Genomic DNA, 23,804 nt, shown 5'->3' with positions numbered 1-23,804 from the left:
CGACGAGATTGTGTAGGCACAAATGAACCAATGATATCCCTGTTGCAATGCTGGAAAATTAAATTATTAATAATAATAATAATAATAATTTTGAGAGAAAAAAAGGTATAGCTAAGTATTGGAGGTCATATTTTAATGGCAAGAAAATAATTTAAAAAAGCAAAAAAAAAAAGGTCTGTTCAACATATCTTTAAATTCATTAATTATAACAACATCTTATGTGTTCAGGTTTTTTTTGTTTGTTTTGTTTTGTTTAATGTGTTTGCGACTCCCTTATGCTGTATATAATTATATTCAATATTTTATTTGAAAATCTCACATAATATTGAAAAAGATGTAAAATTTTTTTGTGTTTTATGAACAGAGGACAGTATATAAACGTATCTTGGGGCCCAGCTTTTAAAACCCTAAATTAATGTCCATTTTGAGGATTAAATATAAGATGTGCTTAAGGAAATGCCTAATTAGTCACTGAAAGCAATGGGGCTAAGACTTGTGTTTAAAGTTAAACCTAGACAGCTGTCTCAAGGAAGGACTTTCCTGACTAGTGGCCTAACATTGAGATGAGTCCAATGACTTTAATGTTTACTCTTGTTTGGCAGTGATATAAATGTGAGAATCAGGCCTTTAATCTGCATCATCCTGAGCACTGCAAAAATAGCAACTGGAAGTGCAGTCCCCTGAGGTAGATTGCACCTTGCTTCACCCCTCTTGGCACCTACATTTATAGTTTGTAATGTGTATAATTCTTTCAGATGACTCCTTTTAATGGTTCCCCCAAATGCACTGCTCTTAACCCCAAAGCAAAGGTTCATGATTGAACTATGAAGGTTTGTTTGGAAGAATTTACTTTTGATTTCAAATAAATGTACATTCTGGGGACTTCCAGACTATTATTGGGCCTGTCAAGGAATGGAAGCATAACAGATGCCTACCAGCCTCCTGGCAAAGAGAAGATAGTCTGTCAAAACAGCATATTTATTTGTAATTAAGAGTCTAATTTTAAATCTCCTTCTTTGGTGACACTCATATCTTTGGCATTTACATTCCCAATGTTTATACTAGCATCTTAAGTACACTTAAGTAGAAACTTTATTTCCAAATAAAGTTTCATAACTTGGCAGTCTCATCTCACTTTATAAATATAAGAACTTTAAATCCTTTTCCATATAAACATGTGTAATATTTCCTACCAAAACTGTGTGACAGCCAAGAAGTTCAATTCTTCTCAATCTATAAATCAATGCTAGACAGCACATCCAAAATAAAGGTTCAGCCCAGGCATAATTACAAATATACATGTCTAGTAAAAGTAAATAAATAAATATCATCTAAGCATAAAATGACAGTGACTTTCCAGTAAAATAATACTGTCTGTTAGAATGTTATGAGGGTTCATTGGAATGCAGTTGCAGTGAGAAATGACAGGAGGCCTTTACCTCCTAAGAGTGCGCGCTGTTCTCCGCTGAGTTTGAAATTAGCAAAATGAGAAAGAGATACCCCAAGCTGTACTCTGCCGGTGTGGGAGGAGGGCTGGCAGGGAGAGCCGTTCAGTTCCTCCTGCCAGCAATTATTTGTAGAGATTGCCCAAAGATGCACAAAACTGACGCAGGCACCTTGCCTTCTGCTCCAAGATGCTGTCTGAAAATGCCTGTATTTTTCAGGCTGACATCCTTGGTGCTTGGTGAGCAGCACTCTGTCACAGGAACAGCCCCACTGATTGCACAGGAGGGATTGCAGAAAACAACCACTACTCACCCAGAGTGACAGGGCTCTATGTTTTGAATTACATCCCGACAGCCAGAGCCTGTTTTCCTCAGCCCAAATGCATTCAAGCTCCTATTCCCATTTCTCAGGAGCCAACTGTCTTGTTAAAGGTTAAGCTGGGAGGCCCTCTTCTGTCGGAATGAAGCATGCATGATTTACTGCACAGGAGAGCACAGAAATTCAGCACAGCGCTGCAAACTGCTGCTGAGAACCACCAGCTACAAGCCCTGGCTTCTGACGTCAGCTTGCCGCAGTATTTCTTTCAGGGTTGGGTGTTGGGGGTGGTGGTTGAATCGGTTCTTTTCTCGATGATTGCTTAAGCAAACCTGAAAGCAGAAGCAGATTACTGACAAAACCAGCATGAGCCCAGAACCACCTCCCTATCATGCAGCTTCAGGACAGCTCAGTTTCAACCCTGCTCTTTTCTCCCGTCCTCTCCCAGGCAAATAGCTGGATTGTTACAGTACTCCCTGATGCTGCAGGTTTGCATCTTCTCCTGCTGAGAAGGGAGTCAAACCAGTGGTCCCCAGCTTCTGGCTCACTCTTCTGGCCACTGCGCCACTGCATACAATAAGGGCTTGTCATCCACCTGCATTTGCAAAACACTATAGATGTGTTGGGGTGGAGGGCAGAAAGGCAGACAGCTGGCGATTTTAACATGCATTTAACAGGTATTCTCATCACTTGTCACAGAACTATCAAGACCTGTTCTGCTTAAAGCTTGGATCCCAGCAAGATTTAGCATGGAGCTGGATGAGGAGCCTTTTGAAATGGGGCAGCTCAGCTCAGCGCACCATACTAAGCTTCAGGCAGCACAGAACAACTCATATGGACTTTTGTCCCAGGATTAAAATGGAGTTTCTGAATTGGTACCTGAACTCCATCTCAGTCCTGTTTTAGCTGTTGGAGTCTTTCATAGGGTATGATCCTTTCTATACAAAACAGTTCAGACCTTTGTTTCATCAATGCAATGCAACCTAGCAACTGTTCCTGCAGAAGTATGTCCAGGGATGAACCTGTAGAACATCACTTTGTCCTTGCCACAGGCAAAGCAGTGAAGAAAAAAAAAAAAAGGATGGGGGGGAACTAACATTAGTTGAAAAATCAATTTCAGATTTAACTAGCAAACTTTATTTATGTTTTTAGTCTCAGAAGATTTAAACTAAAACACTTAGATTTGTAATCTCCTCTTTCTTACCCTAGTTAACAATCAGTATTGTCTCCATTTAAGCCAGGAAAGGTAAAACCAGACATGGCAGAAGAATCAGTTCTGACTGCCCAATAGTGAGACCCTTTCAAAACCACCCAAATCTCTGGTACGTGCATGAAATTAACTAGTGAGGTTTACAAGATGCAACTGAAAGCAGCACAAATAACTTGTGCAAGTCAGGCTGTTTCTTTCCACTATTTTCTAGGATGGTGACAGGAATGATAATAGTAAATAAATAATGATTACAGTGATTGGATCAACTGAGGGATTCTATTATTATGAAAAACATATTTCATTGGAATTATTTTAAAGATGACAAATACATGCTTCTTCTACCTGTGATAAAAAATAAAATAATTAAAACTACTTTAAATAAAAGACTTTGAATTATGATAGTTTATTGCAATAAACCTGATGGGATAACACCATTACTGAGCTGAAGCTTTTGTACAAGAGCTATTGTTCACAGAAAGCAACTCAATGTTCAAAGAGTTCATTATTTATTTATTTATTTATTTATTTTCCGAGCTGAAGAGAGGCTGGATAGATCTTTCCCCCCCCCATGTTTGTAGTGACAAGTTTGTTTTCCCCAAGATCTTATCCTGTTCTGCTGCTTGTTGCTGTGGCACTATCTGATCCTTTGCATACCTACAACAACCTGAATCCTCCCATTTTCTTCAGTCAGCAGTTTTTTCAAGTCTCAGGTTCTTCTTATTCTCATGTAATTGAGTCCTAGCATTTGGGCTACTGGAAAGAAAAGACCTCATTGCGTAGCCTTACCAGCAGTACAGCTACTTTGACATGGAAAAGTATGACCATTTTGATTACTGAGATGGTCCATTTATAGTGAGATAAAGTAGCTTTCTGTAATAATAATGCAGCTGTAGTTCATTCTCTATTACCAACAAGTACATATATAATCCCCTGCTCCAAAGGGAACCATGACTACACAAAATCATTGCTTTTACGCAAGGAACACTGAAAGATGGGGTGCCTATTCTATTTAAAGAATCATACATGCCTGTTATAGTTCTGGCTCAGTGGCTGAAATAGCACTGTGTAAAAATAATACTTCAAAATAAGTAAAATAGAACATATTCCATCTAGCAATCTCAAAGTACTTAATGAGCATTAATTATGCCTTATGCTATCTCTGTGAGGTTGATTGTACTGTACGGAAATGAATAAGTAATGTGAAATAAAGAAAAATACAGTCAAGTAGATGGGCACAAAATCTCCAATCCCGTCACTGCTAGGGCCCTGAGTGCAGTCCTTCCCTCCTGGGGGTTTGGCTGTTTGGGTTATGACCCAAGCTTGATAAGCAGCTGTCAGGCCTTGGCACTGTTGTGAAGAAAGCTCTCTGGAAACAACCTGGAGGAAGTCTCAGCAAGAAGCTCTCCCCTTTCCTTGGGAGATGCATTTGGGCTGAAGTTCTCACCCTTGTAGGAACACATGTTGTAGGTACACGTGTGCCTGGTCTCAAATCTCTCTGACTCTGAACCTAATCCTGACCTCACAACTTGACTTTTAGGCTTGACCTCAGACCTGCCTCATCACTGTGGACCTCACAGGTTCATAGTGAACCGTGGCTGACCTGGTTAGCATCGGAGACATGCTCTGCTCTTCAGCAAAGCTCTTGTGGCAGTGTGCCCATGCTGCACCCTGGCAGTCATCACCAGGGCCAAGTGCAAGAAGCAAATGTCTAATTTTAAGAGTTAGGTCACATGCCTTACAGATACATGTACACACATGTTAACATAAACACAAAGTTTTACAAAAGTGGTGTTCTAAATCACCAATTACATGTTCATAATTTTGAAATAAAAAATTGTTGCATTTCCAGACTGCTAGATGTTGGAGAAACTCTTTTATGGTATGAGCAGAAAGAACATGTTTTAATAGCAGTAATATACAGCTTCTTATCACTACTAGTAAGAACCTGCAGTGTGCTTTGCCACACCAGTTCAACAGGGCTATTATAACCTTTAGCTATTTATTAAGCTAACTAGTAGCGATAAAAAATAATAATAATAATAATAATAATCACACACCATGAGCCTCTTACTGATCTCAGGTAATGCCATAATAATAGTAGCCAGCCACAAGAGAAATGTTTTTTACTTGATTTTACAGATAGAATACCCAGGAAACCAGATCATTTGCTTCAGCATATTTGAGTTCCTTTATTGATGGGAGCATTTGCAATTATCACAAATGGTTGACAATGTTTACAAGAAATTCATTTGATTAAACAAAACAAAATCAAATATTTTAAAAGCCATGCAAAACCTGCTAATATAGATATTTACAATTCATAATTCATGAATAATGTCTATGTGCAAATTATTCTAATTGTATAATTCAATCAATCTGTCTGTAGATTCAAATTTCTTCTCAAAACATATGTATTCTTTAAATTCTTTCAGTATTAGCTCAAGCTTCAAATATAAACTTTATAAACAAATATAAACAAATATAAAAAGAAATACATTTAGCGTTTAAGCTTCCCATTCATGTCTCCCAGCTTTCACTTATATCTGATATACACAGTCCTTATCCTTGCAAAAATGCATGCAGTGAAGAAACACTCTGCATGAAGTTATAACGCTTTCAGTAAGTGTTCATTTATACGTCTTACAAGACTTACAAGAATTTATAAGGGGAATTTAGGCCTGTATATGCATATGTATATACATATATGTATATTCAAGATCAGCAAGTCATTAAAATGATTGCTTTGTGCTCTGCTGTTCTGGTCCATGCTCCTCTCCTCATGCTCCCCAATAACAGTGTTGTGGGGAGGCTGCAGGGTGTTGGAGGAGCACCATGAACACTGCATGTGGAAACAAGTAGGGCCTCAGAGTAAAACTATGGGTGTGCCTACGTGTTAAAGAGCTGGGATTTAAAATGTTTTGCAACCAGAGTCTGGCAGTATGACATTTCTAAATTTCCCTCAGCAACGTCATATCTTGATCGTTAGCAAGTATCAGCAATGCCACAAAAGTGCTGCAATTAGGGAATCATGCTATTTTTGGAGCACAGAGTGCTTTGAAAAAGCCTATTTCAAAGTACGGTGACACAATACACTGCTGCTGTGCTGAGTAAACATGTTAGTTATGTTTTGCCTCATCCACCACGTGCTATGCAATCTGAAATACCAGCTGAACAGCAGTTACAACAAACATTAAAATATCAATGAAACAACGGAAACTACACAATTGCGTCTAGAACGTATTTTTTTTCTGATTCAGATTGAGATGAACACTTCAGAACTCAGCAACTGCAGTGTTGTAACTTTTGGTGAAAGGAAGTTGATATTTTGAGAACAACTGAATGATGGCATTACTGTGAGTCTAAAAATTGCCTTTGCATGGACTACAGAACCACAGAATGGCTGAGGTTGGAAGGGACCTCTGAAGATCGTTTAGATCAACCCCCCTGCCAAGCAGGATCACCTAGAGCATATTAAATTGAAGACTGTAAATGATTACTCTTCAGCCCATCTTATGGCTAAGTGAGGTATATAGAAAAGGTTGAAGGTACAGGAAGTTAACAGCTGTGCAGAAGGCATAGCTATGAAGAGTGCAGCTAGTGCATATCTCTACTCATAGTGCACAGAAAATGGGGACACCTAACAAACATGGGATCTCTGGACCATTTGTCCATGACAAATTGACACAATAGAGCTACGGCCTGTATTTGTCCCTGTATTTCTAGGAGGAGTATAGTGACGTGCACCTTATACTATCTTGTCTTGCAACTAATGAGAATTTTCTGAGCACACCTTGAGGCATCTAGAATGCTTCTGCAGGTGGCTGCTATGTAGATACATAGTCTCTCAAACCAAAAGACAGATTGAGGGCTGCTCTGGGCACAGTCACATCAGCTTTTCTTTCTTCAGCTTCTACCGGTATGAACTTGGATTTAAAAGACTACCCTGGCCCTGTTTGCATCACTGCCAAATATTTGCTTTTGTGTAAGAAAACTGTCACTTAATCTAGAATCACAGAAGCATTGAAAATAGATGGGACCTTTGGAGGCCATCTTGTCCAAAGCATTTTTTAGTATTTCCAAGATCAGGGATCCCACAGGCACTCTGGGAAACCTGTTCTAGCATTTGATCACCCTAACTGTAAAGAATTATTTCCTGCACCTAGCAAGAATTTCTCTTGCTGCAACTTGTGTCTGTTGTTTCTCATAATTTCACTGTGCCAAGACTATGGATCCATCTTCCCAACAGCTAATCATTAGGTTGTCAGGGACAGCCAGGTGCCCTTCTCTTTCCAGCTCTCTCAGCCTTTATATAGCCATGCATTATATAGCCATCATACGTTTATTTCCCTGTTTCAAATATGGCATAGCAGTGTATTTCCACAGGAGTGGAAATGCAGAGCACTGCATTGTTCAGGTGGCAATCAAAGCCCACACTTACATCAAGCAGACACTTTTGCCTTGAAAAGTGGGTGTCATGTTGAGGGCCACACTGATGGACCTCTCTGATGGAGCAAGCACGCCATGATGGTCTTTACTGAGACAAATTCAGTCAGCTTCAGTTGAAGCCTGCTTAAGTGAAAGCTAGTAAATATCTTGGAATTTGACTATTACATCTTATTTGCTTCCAGGGGCTGGCGATGGTAAAAATAACAATGAGAACCTTGTGATTAATATCACATTTAAATTTACATAAAGAACAATGCTGCACTTCAGAAATTTCTCGTGCTCTTAAGGGATTTGGGTAAGTGAAAAGAGAATCTGAAATGAGAACAGGATTTTGCCCACACTGAATTTATTTTTTCAATACTTTCACCAGTCCAGGGAAAATGAAAACTATACTTTTGTCATGATTCTCACAGAATAGTCCCTGATTCTCATGTGTTGCTTTGTTTGGTCTGCTGGCTTGCTGTTGTTGCATTTGTATGTGTGTGTGTGTGTGTGTTGTTGCTATTGTTTGGTTGGTTTTGTTTTTACTATAACTATGACTTTTCTTATCTTGGGATTTTTTCATGTGGGTGGATGGATGTGATGGTAAACAGTGAGAACCCTGTGTGCTGCCAAAATAAACCATGAGCTCTGCAGGAAGCTACGGGAAAACAGAATCTTTTGTCTTCAAACTAGGACAACCTGGCAATCACCTTAAAATTAAGCTGTGTTTGTTCTTATACCTTGTCATTCAGAGATATCATTCAGGCTTCAATTGATACCTAGCACTGAACCATTCAGAGGTGAGTGACACTCAAACACTTTACAAGATAAGAGCTACTATAGGCACAGTACTTTGGAGTTTACCTAAACTACTGAAGGTGCACTTGCTTCAGTGCCTAGAGATGCTGTACTCAAATGCAAATGGCTATGCGAAGCTCCTCAGTATCCAGTCATAATAATGACCATTGCCCTTTTTTTATCTGAAGACAGATAATGCTGTTATTGATAGTCAAATATGGAAAAAGGCCCAGCAAATGTACTGTCAGCCAGCGTCTGAACACACTTCGCTCACTGGATGGAAACATGGAAGGGAGAGTCATCATTATATCAATAACTCCACAGGTCACAATGTCTCTATACCATTGAAACTGTGACTTGAAAAGCATTCAAACTTCAAATACTAGCAAAGCTGGAGAGGGGCACCACAGCCACCAGTCCTCCTGATGCAGATTCTCTCATTTCCACAGATAAAAGGACAGGCAGGTACTTGCATACGGCTCCTTCAGCAAGATATTTATAGACAAGATGTTTTATCTCCAGAAGAGTGATTCACAGTTTAGGCAACACTGATCACCAGCCGCATCAGCCATTTCCTGGCATACAACAACCTGCTTGGACAATCAAGAACCAAAGGCAAATCTAGCCAGTCCCCAGCTGTTAGGAAATGTTCATCCCAGACATCATAAATGTCACTACAAATCAAGATAAATTATTAACTGAAATAAATTAACATAATTGCTGTCTTATCCCATTTCGTTCCCTTAATGTTTCTCTAAGTCATTTCCTACCTATTAAAGATTGACCTAGTAATCACTGACAAAACAAAGCACAGTCTGCAATTGTATTATAGATTAAATTTCTAGCCTGCCATGCAGCTATTATCATTCTCTTGGATGGCTGCATTTTTCAGTATCAAGGTTTTAGTGTGCCATCTGGTGGATTTATAGCACTTGATACATTTTTTACAAAACCAGTGATACAGGGATGACTGATATACTGACAGGAATATCTACCTTTTTGAAGGGAAGTGTTATTAAAGAAAAAAAGGGTGTTGCTCCTCTCGTCATCCCATATTTGCTAAAATTATCTTTTTGCACAAGAATAATAACTTAATTCTTTCCACATTTCCAGACAAGTGAGTTTTTAGTACTGCAACTAATGGATGTCTAGATAATCCTTACATAAATTAACTGTGTCTCTCTTGAGAAGGATTCCAGGAAACAAGCCTAAAAGAACTCCTGTTTATGGTCACAAGTTGACCCCCTCAATGACATCTAAATGCCTATTTCTCACAGAACACGTGGAGAATCATAGAATAGAATATTAGAATCATAGAATCATAGAATCATCTAGGTTGGAAAAGTCCTTCAAGATCATCAAGCCCAACCATTAATCTGACCCCATCACTAAACTGTGTCCCTTAGTGCCAAACTTATTCAATTAGTCTCTGTTAGGGATGACAAGACATTGAAACAAATCTATTGCCACACAACTTCAAACAAAGTTGAGAGTTCGAGTACAGATTCTTCAGCCTATTATGTACCCCAGAAACAACTCACATTAAAAATGGTGTAGGCTTTTATGATACCACATAAAAAATGCAAAAACAGCTAAGATATTTGAAAATAAATCATGAGCATGAATTTTCTACTTTATCTTTTATGTCCTTTCTTTGTAACTGTGAGGCATCTCTTCATTTCTCTTTTTATAGAGCACGAATTGTATGATGAGGAGCCTGTGATGGATTCAGTTTCAAAACATAAAGAGACCTTTGAGTGCATGCTAGTAAGAGGGAATACATCTGCTACTCCAGCATAATGCCACAAGCACCCTTCCACAAAACGCAGCATATTCGATTACAACTAAGATTTACAGAATTTTAATGCTGGATGGAGACTGCCCTCTGAATGAATGAGCTGTAGCTGCCACAAATGAGCGTGAATGGGCAGTAGTATGAGGCTCCTCCCCAATATGATGCTAATCCATAAACCTGGACTGAAGATGGCAACGACTGTTTTGGAATAAAAGTAAATTCCTAGCTGAGAGGTGCTCAATATGTGGCTGTTAACGAAAGTCCTTGCTGGAGTCTGGCTTCGTTTCCATAAAAAAAAGACTAACACAGATAAAATAGAAGGGAAAAGAACAGCAGTGATTGAAAACACAGCTTTTGGTTTTGGTCCTGGTTGTTACTGGCAACCTCACTGCTAGAAAAAAACAGGTTCATCAGAGTTTTATCAGCCACTGTGAGACTTGGCAAATGTACCAATGCTGTGCTGTTTAAGACATTGATTTTAGCTGCATTTTTGGACATAGGCTCACTGCAGTGCTGCAAAAAGTTCAGCTAAGACAGACTGTTTTTAATCTGAAAGCTAACATCAAGGAGTGAAAAGAAGATAACTATGGAATTATTATTATTATTAATAATAATAATAATAAATAAATAAGGACAATAAGAATGTAAGTATTATGGTTCCGATTGTTTCCAGAACTGAACTGTGACTGCAGGAAGTGGTAGTAGCACTGAAATTCCTCTCTTTGGTCAGGACATCTTTTACAATCAGGTAGTGAAAGCCCAAGTCATATGATGTGTTTGAAGTCCCTAGAAGACAACACAACAACCCTGCTTTTGGTCTAGATAGGCTATGTTGCATCAGCAAGCAGTGTGACTTGACAGGTATGCATTCACTGAGTAAAATAGCTGTGCTGGGACCAGGTATCAACACGGTAAGAGTTTAAAGGAGGTTATTCTGAATTACCTGTATTCCAATCCTGTAGATTTAATGACCATTAGGATTTAGAGCTCATGCTCCAGATTACTTTAGCCTGAAGGGAGTTCTGAAAGTCCTAAAGGCACTTGGCATCAAAATGCAAAGCACAGTTGCAGGGATAAATGGAGATTCATTTAGCAAGTGCAGATATGATCTGAACTAAAACACCTCTATATGGCCACACCGCCACTGCTACGTGCATCTGCTTTGCTAAGTGGCAGAGGAGCTACTCTGCTAAAAGTGAACTCCCTTTAAAGGCTACTGGCCACGTCCATCGTGTTTAGGTTAAGCCCAGGCCTCTGTAGGCCCCAAAAACTATCTGTAGGCCTGAAGACAGTATTATTTTGTTGTAGGATTTAAGTTTAGAGAGTCTGAAAGACAGCAAAGGAAATGTTGTAGCCTGACGGAGTGTGTGCTCTGGGGCACAGCACCTGAGAGTAAGGAGTTTTCTGAGGACAGGCAGCCTGCAGGGATAGCACTGGATTCCTGCAGAAGCTGGACAAGGAGGGAGACCTCCTGGCACCATCTTGTCTGACCAGTGTACAGGGAGTTACAAGTCCACATTTTTGGTTATATTGTCTTTCTGTCATATTCGGAGCTTTTATTTAATGAACAGAGCTAGGTTTTCGTTATCCTAGATAAAGTTGAGTATAGACCTTAGCAGGTTATATGTTCTCATTACAAACTAGATCTACTCATAAATAAGAGCTATAAAATGTATATTTCATTTAGGAATAAAAGCTCATGCAGTTACTGTACAAGGTCTTTAACTGAGATTGAAAACACATTGCAAGGATTAAATATGACCTCAATAGAGGAAACAAAAAATATAGATATTCCTCCAGAAAGCTCAGAGTGTATAGCATACAATTGATTTCAACAGACATTAAATACTCTGGAGGATTAAAGCCACAAGAGAATACAGATTACAGTAGTTCAAGATATTTTCAATTCTGCAAGTTCAGTTATCTGAAAACCATTTTTATGTCAGTTATTTCATACTAATCCAACTTTACTTGCAGTAAAGTACCACTTGTTTCAGCTGTGAAAACTAACGTCTTATCTACTCTGTATATACAGTTGAAGAAAATCTGATATTGTATTTTTGAATAGTTTCAAAAGGCTTTTGCATCATTTAACATTTTATAAGGAGTTCAAGGATTTCTGATATATGAAGTAAGATTTGTCTTTATAGAACAACAGGGTTTCTGAGGCCTCTATAATATAAAGAAATTTTAACACCTTTAATAAAATTGGTATATCAAAATCCCCATGTGGAGTTAATCAGTATAAAAGTGTACTTTTACTAATACAAGTTAAATTGACATAAATTAGACTTAAATCAAAGAAAGGATAGCTTTTCAAGGTTTGGCAGCAGTTCAGTTAAATCAGTTTAAAACCAAATCTTAAGCCAATACCGTGCAACTTGGTATTTTTATAAAGTCTTGCTGACTTTTCCGGACAAAACTTGTTTTTACCAACTAGCCACAAGTTCCATTGGTTACAATAGGACAACGAGCTTTTTGCCATTACCGCAGCTTATTTTGTAGGTCATTTGCAGTGTACAGTGCACCTGCATCCCTTTTTATGACTTTTATAACCTTTATCTTTCTTCTCCTTCCACCTTTTAATATGTGTTTAATAAAGTGTTACAAAATTTCTCATTATATGCACAAAGTAGACTCAGGCCTTGGCAATAGAAAACAAATTCTGTTTTTCTTAACAGTGCCACGTATGAAGAAAACCACTCATGGCAATTTAAACTTATGACAATAGTTAATCCCTATGCAATCTTCACAGCAGTCTTTTGATTGAACTGCTGCATGTTAAATTTAGGATTGTGGAATAATTTAATGTGTGGCAAGGGTCACTACAGGTAAAACCTTTCAGTTGAATGGAGAAAATAAGTTATGCTGATCACTGAGGCACAATCTAAAGAGGAACTAAACAGTATGGTTTATGGATATAAACCTCTGCTTCTAGCTGTTGGCACAGATAACTGTGTTTGGGCTACGAAGCTGGTGAAGGGCCTGGAACACAAGTCCTGTGAGGAGCAGCTGAGGAAACTGGGGTTGTTTAGTCTGGAGGAGGCTCAGCTGAGACCTTATTGCTGTCTACAGGTACCGGAAAGGAAGGTGTGGGGAGGTGGGGGTCGGCCTCTTCTCACAGGTAACTAGTGATAGGACTAGAGGGAATGGCCTCAAGTTGTGCCAAGGGAGGTTTAGGTTGGAAGTTAGGAGGCATTTCTTCTCAGAGTGGTCAGGCACTGGAACGGGTTGCCCAAGGAGGTGGTGGAGTCACCGTCCCTGAGGGTGTTTAAGGAAAGGCTGGACCTGGTGTGTAGGGACATGGTTTAGTGGGTGACACTGATGGTAGGGCGATGGTTGGACCAGATGATCTCGGAGGTCTTTTCCAACCCTAATGATTCTAGGACTCTTCTGAGGCACAGAAACGTGGGACGTTGGAGAAGAGCGATCCAGCAGCAGGATGTCAGGGCTCTGAATACGTGTGTAAGGCTCTGTAACTCTGAACACACGCTCAGGGCACTTTATCGCGGTGACATGCCACCCATCCCTCCTCCACAGCACGCCCCCCCTCCCCTCCGCGCCCTCCCACACCCTCCCCGACCCCCCGCTCCGCTCCGCGTCGCGCCCTCGGAACTGCGTCACCGCCCGTGGCGGCGGCGCGGCCGGGTCGCGCCGAGGCGGGCCCCTGACGCCATCTCTCCGCGCCGCGGCCGGGCCCCGCAGCATGGCCGTGCCCGGGGAGCCGCCGCCGCCGCCCGCCGCCGAGCTGCCGTCCTTCGCCGCGGCCCGCGGGCTGGTGGGGCGGCGCTACTCATGCCTGGTGGTGGCGCCGCACCGCCGGCACATCGCGCTGCCTCCCCGCTACCTCGGCCGCAAGCGCACGGGCATCCGCGCCCAGCTGGACGCCGAGCTGCTGCGCTACTCGGAGAGGTGCGGCCGGGCACCGGGCGGCCCCCGCGGGGTCTCTCTGCGGTGGGGGAAGCCCTCGGCCCGCCTGGGGGGAGCCCGGGGGTGGGCGCCCCGCTCACGGCTCGCTCTGCTTCCTCCGCAGCCTCCAGGGCGTGCCGGTGGCCTACGACAACGTGCGGGTGGTGGGGGAGCTCGGCGACATCCGCGACGACCAGGGCTTCGTGCACCTGAACATCGAGGCGGACTTCGTCGTCTTCAGCCCCAAGAAGGGGAAAAAAATGGTGGTATGTAAATACACCGGCGCCTCTCGGGGCATTTTTTTGCGTAAGTTACCAAGGCTTGGCTTATCTCTGTCAAAAGCAATGGGTTGGGGCTTAAGCAGAGTTGTATTTCGGTTTATTATAGTAATTTATGTGGGTAGTTTCTTAGCATGTGAGTAGTTTATAATAGTTCACTAGTAGTTTATAATAGTAGTCATAGTAATAGTAATACTGTCACGCTTCTGTGCTGTCTGCCCCTAAATGTGTGAAGCTAGTATGGACTCACCTGGAGTACTGTGTGTAGTTTGGGGCATCGCAGTATAAGGACATAAAAGAGCCTCCAAAGGACGGTGACAAAGATGATGAAGAGTCTAGACGGGAAGACACATGAGGAGCAGTTGAAGCTACTTGCTTTGTCTAGCCCAGAGCAGAGCAGGCTGAGGGGAGGCCTCATGGTGGCCTGCAGCTCCCCCATGAAGGGAGCGGAGGGGCAGGCGCTGAGCTCTGCTCTCTGGGGACAGCGACAGGACCCGAGGGGATGGCATGGAGCTGGGACAGGGGAGGGTCAGGCTGGGTGTTAGGGAAAGGTTCTGCACCCAGGGGGTGGTCGGGCACTGGGACAGGCTGCCCAGGGTAGTGGTCATGAAGCATTTGGACAGTGCTCTCAGACACATGATCGGTTGTTTTTTTTTTTGGATGGTCCTCTGGGGATGCAGGAGTTAAACTCAATGATCCTTGTGAGTCCCTTCCAACTCGGATATTCCGTGATTCTATGATTCTGTGAAATTTATTAAATAGCAGTTTCTTTCTAAAAAGCAGATAACTCTTAAATGGATGAGTTTACTCTTATTTAATAGTGGCGGTAAGGTTTAGGGCGTGCTGATGAATTTATTTCTTTTAAGTACTAGAGCAGCACTTACACCTGCTTTTCAGTAAAAGGAAATACATGGCTCAGGGAGCAGCTTTAAGCTTAATTTACTGGTGTCAGAAAATGTATTCAAACTCTCAACTTGGTTTTCCCATATCTGGTGTTATGCCATATTTTTTGCGGCATAGCACATGCCTTTCTGTAAATGTCATTAAGAAATAAATAGGTTCTTTTGGTAGAAAGCAGATGAACATACCATCTCAAATTCATCTTTGAGGAGAGCAAAGGTGGATAAGGTTAATGTGCAAATGTGTCAGAAACCCACTGAACGGAGTACTTAAAGGCTTCTTATGTGTCATCTGTATCTTTAGCTGCTAAGTAGCGCTGTACCAACATGGAAGTAATTTCAGACAAGTAAATATGACTTAAAATGGCTTTAAAACAAAGCTGATGGCATTACTGTCAGGAACGAGGTAACTGTTTGATGGCTATACTGTCAGGAAAGAGGTAACTGTTTGATGCATGTACTCACTATAGCTAAATTCCATGCTTTGACTTTCATTTTTACAGATACAGGTTCATTGAACAGGACTGCATGAAAAGAATCATAGAATCATTAAGGTTGGAAGAGACCTCCAAGACCATCTCGTCCAACCATCCCCCTACCACCAATGTCACCCACTAAACTATGTCCCTAAGCACCACATCCAACCTTTCATTAAACACCCCCAGGGACGGTGACGCCACCACTTCCTTGGGCAACCTGTTCCAATGCCTGACTACTCTTTCTGAGAGGAAATTTCTCAAAAATAGTTTTGATTTTAGTGTAGAAAATTTTGCTTATTTGCTAGATAAACAGACTTCTAACTTGAGTGTAGAAAGTCTTGTCCAAAAGAGTCTATATAGGAAACTGAACATGAATCACCTATGTGTTCAAAGGGATAATCTTTAATAGAGCTTTATATGACATTCTTTTTCTTTTTTAGGGTGTAATTAATAAAGTGGCCCCCAGTCATATTGGCTGTCTGATACATGGATGCTTCAATGCTTCTATCCCTAAACCTGAACAAATGTCAGCTGTAGAGTGGCAAGAGTTAGGGTTAAAAGTAGGTGATGAACTGAAATTTCGAGTATCACACTTAGATTCTGATGCAGCTGGAGTGTTCTTCATTCGAGGAGGACTGACCAAAACAAGGTAATGTGCCATAAAAGAGAATATTTTTGAACTGTTTTAATGGACTTGTTCTAAGCTAAATGATTTGATTTAACATCTTAGGCTTTAAGCTTCCCTGTTTTTACACAACCCCTCATCTATAATTAGTTTGTATTAGTCAAATTAAACATCTTGATGTTAAGGACTTGCATGGAAATTTTCTTTGGAAAAATAAAAATAGAATTTTCTGAGCTTTAAAAAATCTAACTGCTGTCCTGTGAACTGTTGATTGTGTATATATATAGTACGTGTTCAAAATAACACCTGAAAACTAGAGTGACTTTCTTTATTAACATTCTAGGCTTTTCAAGTAAAAATGTTCCAATTTCTGAACAAGATGTGTATGTTGGTATTTCTACACACATGTGCACATACTAACAGTTATATAATCACAAGTAGTTACATGCAGGTGGCTTAAATGCTTGCAGAAACATCTTTGATCTCAAAGACGATATGAGAAAATGCATGACCTTCATCTGTTCACTTATGCCTCTAGGTTTTCAGAGCAACTAGCTAAAAATCTTAATAGTGATATCTTTGAAAGAGTTTTAGAATTTTTTAAATGGTCGTTTGCTGAGCATTTTTTTTTTACCAACAGGATTAACTTTTTTTTTTTAATGTACAATATAAATATTAGTGATGAAATCATAACATTTTTGGAGATCCACAGAGTTGTGTTTAATCTGAAAGGATGTTCTGGATTGTTTTCATGAATTCAGAATGAAGCTTAACCATTTTGTCCCCGGTGACTCTGGGGGCATCTGTTCCTCCGTAGTTCTAACTGCATTCTTTCCTTATGAGTCTTCTTAGACGTTTTCTCCAGTGCTATTACTTGCAGGATGCCTGCTGAGATTTTTACTGTTGTGGTTTTTTTTTGGTTGGTTTGTTGTTGTTTTTATTGTTTGGTTTTTGTTTTTCTGGCATCTTCTTTGTTTTATCGGTACAGACTTCAGCAAGGCAATTGCTGGTGGTCAGGTAGTAGAAATTAAGTTGAAAGCGTTAACAGGCTTTATATTTTTCGCTAACTAGAGAGTCATATTTTCCATTTGTATATTTTATCTACTTGGTGTAAATACAGTGCTTCAGAAAATTTTGACATTTCACTGTGTGACATACCCTAAGATTTTCTATTTCAGCTTATTTTGTATGTTTCCTTACAGTATGCAGCCCAAAATATCTGAGAGCATCACTGACTGTGCAAATGGAGAGGAAATTCAAAACCTTGAACATGAGAAAAATAGCTTGAATGACTCCAGGGAAGATAATGTCATGGAGGAGCCTCCAGATGAGACAGATAACACTGGGGGGGACAATGCAGAAGAGCAAAGTGTTGATCCTGTGAATGGAATATGTGATGATAAAAACAAGAAGAAGAAAAAGAAAAAACATAAGCAAGAAGAACAGCAACATGTATTGCCTGCCAGTGACTCTAGTGGTTACCAAAGTGACCACAAAAAGTCAAAGAAAAAGAAAAGAAAGCATTGTGAAGTTGAAGAAAGTGAATTGCCTCAACTACCACAAGAACCAAAAGCTAAAAAAAACAAGGACTGAAGTCTGAAGTGCCTTTCTTAAAAAAGATATCAGACATTTTTGATAAACTTCCAATAAAACCCTATTTTCAAAATACATATGTATATTTCTTTACTAAAAAATCTGCTTTGCTGTGTGGGATTGTTTGTATGCATATGTGCATCAACAGCTTTAAAGGCAGCAGCTTTTAAAGAAGTGTTGCAAGAAAAAGGGTGGAGGCAGTATGTGCATGTCTTTTTGACTGGAAAATAACAGATAGAATATGAGTATAGTATAATTGTAGGATCACATGTATCACCTCTGTGCTTTCTAGTTCCGTGCATTAACTAGTAGCTAGTTATGAGCCATGATAATCTAATCTCATCATTGCTGCTGAGTGTCTTGATTTTTTACAAGGAGTCTTAGTGTTCTGGGACACATTCCTGAATTTTCAAGATTTTATTTTATTTTTTAAATTGGAGGCAAGGGAGAAGTAATTGGCTGTGAATGCCTGTGAATGAATCTGTGCAGCCTGACTTAAAGGTTAATCAAGCAGTGAGTGCCTTGGTTCATTCAAAACAAAGCTTTGGAGGTACTCTCTATAAAACAAACAAACAAAAAGAGATGGGCAACACAACTCAGCATTGAAGCAGGGAAGAGAGAAGATTAATGTAATCCGATGTGATGAAATACCATTTGCACACTGGTTAGAGTAACACTGGTTAAGCTGCTAGTCATGTGACATAATTTGAGAAAGTTCTTATTTTTTATGTATCAAACTCATAGACATAGCAGTTTTCATTAAAAAAAAAAAAAAGTTAAAGTGCAACTCCAGCCATTTATAGCTGCTATAACTTTAAAATGTTGGTCTGTAGAACAACAGGTGAGTACAGTCAGTATTTCCCAGGCTGTTAGAATTAATGTTACTGGAAAATTAAGATAATGGAAAAATTATAGTCAAATGTTAACTAATGTACCTTTACTAAGAACTAATTTTCATGGTGTAAATGCAATACAATTTTTTGAATATCATTATTTTGGTTGCAGCTCTTTTCTGTTGTGAAGAGTTTTGGAGAGCTGCAGTGTGACTTGGTCTATGCTAATTCTTTAACCAAGGTAGGAAGCAATGCTTGCTTTGGTGCTATTGTCTTGTCTAATACAAGACATTACCAGCTCTTCTGAAGCCTTGTAAGTAATCAGTATGTATGTGGGAACTTGCTGTTCGTCCATCTGTTCTCTAGGTATTCTCAGACTAAACGCTGTTGTAACAGTTATGCTGATGCTATTAGCTGACTGTAATAGACTTACATGCAGTTTCTAATCAAATAACCACAGAACATGTTTTGGATTTGAAGTGTGGTAGTTAGTACTTGTTTTAGGGCTCACTTCATGCTGTATTAAAGATACTTAAAAAAACAAAGATCCGGACTTGCTGAGACAGATCTAAGTTTCTGTCTTATAAGCTTGATGGCATGGCGGTACACCACAGGATTTTTAAAGTTAATACAACCCTATGAAGAACAAAGTTAAGAGTTTTTGCAGACCTATAATGGCAGCTTAAATTGATTTTTAAGGGCAGCAGAATCTTCAATATATTCTCTTTGAGTTGTCCCTGTTGTGTTTTTTATGTGACAATTGTTGACATTTGAACTAGATGCATTTTCATTGATGCTATCTCCTTGGACTGTCCATTCTTCCTATACTGTGATAAAATTGAAAAGTCAAATGATGCATCTGTAATGTGTCAGTGTGCTGCAAGGTCAACTGAGGGCAATATTCTGGTGTGTTGAGTGTGGCAGAAAGTAGCGGGGAAAAAAAAATCCCACCTGAAAGTTTACAGGAAAGTCTGCAGATCGGGGCATACCTCACAGTCAGAAATGTTCTGTCAGCTCTCCTTTTATAATGGATTGATGTAGAAGGAAAAATTAGATGGATAGGTATGGAGGCTATATCAGGGAGGAGGATGGTAAGCGAAGAATCTTTTTATTGCTGCCTGTAGGAAGGGAAAATTGGAGAGGGTTACTTTTGTAGATGCACCAAAACCAGAATCATGTGAGTTCACCTATTAGTACTTAATCATTATAGCTCACTTTCTCTTTTAGAGAAGGGAAACAGATATCCAGTAGACCCACTGTTGGTGACTGAGGCATGAGTCAAGCAAAGCCAGTTCATAGGACAAGCTTGTAGCACCAAGAGTTCGCTTTGTTTTGTTCCAGCTTTTCATCGGCATGGACAGATGGTGATATTCTGGGGAATAACTGAAGTTGCAATTAGCGAAACAAGTAACAGATAATATAAATGCTTTCAGCACTTTGAGTTGTCCACTTTTGCTACTTTACTAATCTCTTACTGTATGAGAATCGCCTACTGTTGTGTTACGAACTATTAAAACTGACTTTTTGAGTGTATTAAGCAACTTTTCTGAAAGTCTAATAATCTGCCTCAATTTTAAGTCTTATTTAAAGCATTTTTTTTTTTTTGGCATGCAAGCGTGGCCGGCACCCTCTTCTATCATTTTTTTTGCTTTTCTTTCTTGGCTTACAATAGAAGGCAATTACAAATAAATCAAGTGCAGGAGTTGATAATTCACGATTGCTGAACAAGTTGTTGCTCCAGTGTTCCAAATAGTGCAACACATGACATTAAATTGTTGCTAGGTTAGTATGCAAATAGCAACTGTGCAACAAAATGAATTTGTAGATTCCTTCTTCTGACATCTGTACGAAGTAGTTGACTGTTTTCTGTCTTTGGAAGCAAAAAGGTTAAGAAAAAAACTTTAAAAAGGAAAAAAAAAATCACAGTTGGAACCACTATTGGCAGCCTCACAGCTGCACTGTTGATGTTGCTGTACACACTGTTATATAGCTAAATATGAAAAAAAAAAAACACAGGATTTTCAAAAGTGAATTGTCACTCTACTCATGACTTTAAATCAGCTTTTTTTTTTTTCTCCATTAAAAGGGTAAGATTTTCTAATAGTTTACTTTAACAAAGGAAAGAATCCTAACTTAAGATACTTTCCATAAAAGTTTCTCTGAAGTCTGATCATTATGTCATGAAGTCTGATCTGAAGTCTAGCTTTCCCAGAGGGCATTTTCATACAATTCACTTGTGTCACATAGAAAGAGAAAGTCAGAAGGCAAAAATTGTAGTTTTACCTATAACTATATTGACAGTTACAACAATATTTCAAGTGATCTTAAGAAAATATGTTTGTTTGTTTGTTTTCCCCCTTCTTTTAGTATTAATTTGGTAAAGAAATCAATATTCACTTTTATCTGTGGCTGATAATCTGTTGTTTGTACTATGCAAAACATAGTCTCAACCAACTATAACAAAAGTTTCTAAAGCTGGGACTGCTTCTTCTTAGTATTATACGTATTTTAATTCTGAAGACTTACATTCCTCGGTGTATTGTGTTCGGCAGATGAGGAAGTGGTCATAGAAAAAAAAAAAGTATTTTTAGTTGTCTAAAACAAATGTTTTGTATTCTCTGAAGCTTGCAATGAGCTGCGTTGTTAACTTTTGCTCTTCATCTTCTCCTTGCTCCTCTTAGAGACAAATTTTGTGCTTTTGGCTTGGCAGTTTTCTGCTTCTTAAAATATGCAGCCTGAACAGCACAGTGGGTGAGCTCTACGGAAAGGATTTTCAAAATGTCCGAAGTAAGCTAGCTGCCTTTTGGAAAACATGAGCCTTGATCAAATCTGCCTCTGCATAAACTGTTTGCCTTTGGAAGCATCCCAGCCTTTGATAGCCCTCAGACATACAGACCTTTGCTGTAAAATGCATGGAGTTACTACATGCCCAAACTGTTGGGATTGTATTCCTTCCACGTATCAATGGAGAGGTTATATGATCTGTTGCTCTCGGGATGATTAGACTTGGCTATGAAAGGACTGAAATAGTTTCATTCTAATAACTCCTGAAGGCATGTTTCTCTTTCCATAATGTTGATTCAAATCTGCTCTTTAGCTTTCAGAAATTCCATAATTTCGATACTTCAGTATCCAGTAGACTTAGTCTGTTTACAGAAAGAAGGTACTTTGTCTTCTGGAACAAAATAAGACTGAAAATTAAGCTTTGTGCTTCTTAAAAGTCATCAGGAGTAAGTTATTTATAGACATGAATAATAATTTTTTTGTGACCTTTGTCATGACTTTATGCATAGCTAGGGTTAGAGCTGGGTTGAATTCATCTGTAAGTCTAGTAGAAATCTACTGAATTGACCTAATGTTAAGAAATTAGGAATGATTGCAGCCTGGTAATGGCTTCAAGTTACCCTGGAGCCAACTGTCCCAGGTAAGGAGTGTAAAGATAGCTTAGGAAGAATGAACTTCAGTTTTCCCATTTTACCTGTCCTCAAGAACTTCAAAAGGACCTCTGCTCCAAGACATAGAATGAATAGATGATCTCCTCCCATCTCCCAAACTGATATGTTTGTTGTGTATTATTGCTGTGGGAACACCTCTCTTGTCCAAAGACACAACTCAACCCCACAAAGACATTTTTTGAGAAATCTATCTACAGAAACAGCTAAAATGAACTTTTGGTACAGTTAGTGACCTGAACTGTAGCAATTCTTAGTACATAGCAAAGAAACCTTGTGAATGGAGATAACAGTTTTGGTACAAGTCTCATTAACAATGCATCTCTTTTCTATGGGTAACTTTAGTGCATTTTGTGTGACTAGAAGGTTGAGCTGTGACCTTTCCTCTCTAAAGCTATATGGCACAGTCCATTAAGGGCGCAGGTACAAAGATATGACTGACCTGGAAAGTTTTCTTGTTCCTTATCCCTGCGCTCCTTCCTCCTTTGTGCTTTCTTTCACTGGTGCCTTTGGTGAATGGGGGAATTGTCTATAAATACTGTTACTACACCTGAAGCTTGGTGCCATACAAAACTGGGATTTCATTGTGCTGCACAAATTGGTTGAGAGCTGTGTGTTTAAGAAGTAAATGTGTTGTTTAAAAGCTCATATTAGGCATGGTAGATCCACTAGAGTTTTGGTCACAAAAAGAAGTAGATATTTGTCAAATACTTTGATTGGGTTGCAAATAAGGTTACAGAATTCAGAAATGCTATTGCCATTCTATCTGCAGAGCCATGATCGGTGGACATGACTTCATTGTGTTACATATTTGTACAGCATACACAAATTTGGCTAAAGACTCAGGAGCACAACCATTAAGTGGAATGTAGGCTGTGCAAGTATGGTCCTGGATTTCACCAGAGGTATTTTGTCACAACTAGTGTGAAAGAACTCCTACCCATTCATGGAACTGGCCAGAGTCTCATGGCAAGGCCTGAGTTGCCTCGCTTTCAAAGTGAGTTGAACAGGACTACAACTGGCCTTCAGAAAATTGGCCATTTTGGCTTCTTTGCTACTGTGTAAGACACATTCTGTGCTTTTGTTTTTTCATTAAAAAGTGTTAATATATGGATAAAAGAAAAATTCTGTACAAATCATTCAAACATTTAAAGCTAGATTAAAAAGACAGACAATTTATGCCGCATCAGCGATCATTAATATCACCCTCAGGAAAAATCAGGCATAGTCTTGGAGCACTATTAAATTTTTGCCTCGGTTCCTTTTTTATTTCAGATTCAAAGCCAGGTAGGTAGTGGCTTTGTGAAGTGGGGGTACACCTTTGCTTCTGGTGTTCTCTGTGCAAAAAGTAGATTAAGAGCTGAGGACCTCTGCCTTTCAAAGAAGTTCCATGTATTGTGGCTGAAAGTAAGCACACAGACCAATCTGCAGTGTTGATAAATAGGATACGCTGATAACTTGCTTTGATATGATTTTCTCTATGCGAAACTGAATATAGAATGTAACCTACTTTTAGGTGTGTTATTACCAAATCCCATGTTTTCCTAGTTTTCTTAGAAAGAGTTTAATTCCTGTTTCATGTGTATAATTTCACAGTTTATCTTTTCATTTGGGACAGGCACTATTTAAACCTCAACTCCTAGTTTCCCTGGGCCAACTGAATGATATTATGAACACTTGGAAGCTTTCTGAAGTAGCGAAAAGAGTGTGCATGTGTTATAGGTTCAATTACCCAGGATCTTTA

The 23,804-nt window shown here is 39.5% G+C and overlaps 1 protein-coding gene across 1 annotated transcript; it reads left to right on the top strand.

Annotated features, from left to right (window-relative positions):
• The first annotated feature begins 13,664 nt into the window (after window positions 1-13,664).
• Window positions 13,665-17,850, top strand: POLR1F (RNA polymerase I subunit F). Its single transcript, XM_048068397.2, has 4 exons — window positions 13,665-13,904; window positions 14,026-14,167; window positions 15,998-16,206; window positions 17,385-17,850. The coding sequence occupies exons 1-4, from the start codon at window positions 13,699-13,701 to the stop codon at window positions 17,773-17,775; spliced, it is 948 nt and encodes a 315-aa protein (XP_047924354.2). The 5' UTR covers window positions 13,665-13,698; the 3' UTR covers window positions 17,776-17,850.
• Window positions 17,851-23,804: the final 5,954 nt, after the last annotated feature.

Source organism: Anser cygnoides, chromosome 2 (genome assembly GCF_040182565.1).
Source record: "Anser cygnoides isolate HZ-2024a breed goose chromosome 2, Taihu_goose_T2T_genome, whole genome shotgun sequence".
Lineage (NCBI taxonomy): Eukaryota > Metazoa > Chordata > Aves > Anseriformes > Anatidae > Anser > Anser cygnoides.
This window is presented reverse-complemented; position numbering and strand designations above follow the sequence as displayed.

Coding starts and splice junctions, on each gene's coding strand:
- POLR1F (XM_048068397.2), top strand. CDS start 13,699: ATGGCCGTGCCCGGGGAGCCGCCGCCGCCGCCCGCCGCCGAGCTGCCG. Junction 13,905..14,025: donor CTGCTGCGCTACTCGGAGAG/GTGCGGCCGGGC, acceptor CTTCCTCCGCAG/CCTCCAGGGCGTGCCGGTGG. Junction 16,207..17,384: donor GGAGGACTGACCAAAACAAG/GTAATGTGCCAT, acceptor GTTTCCTTACAG/TATGCAGCCCAAAATATCTG.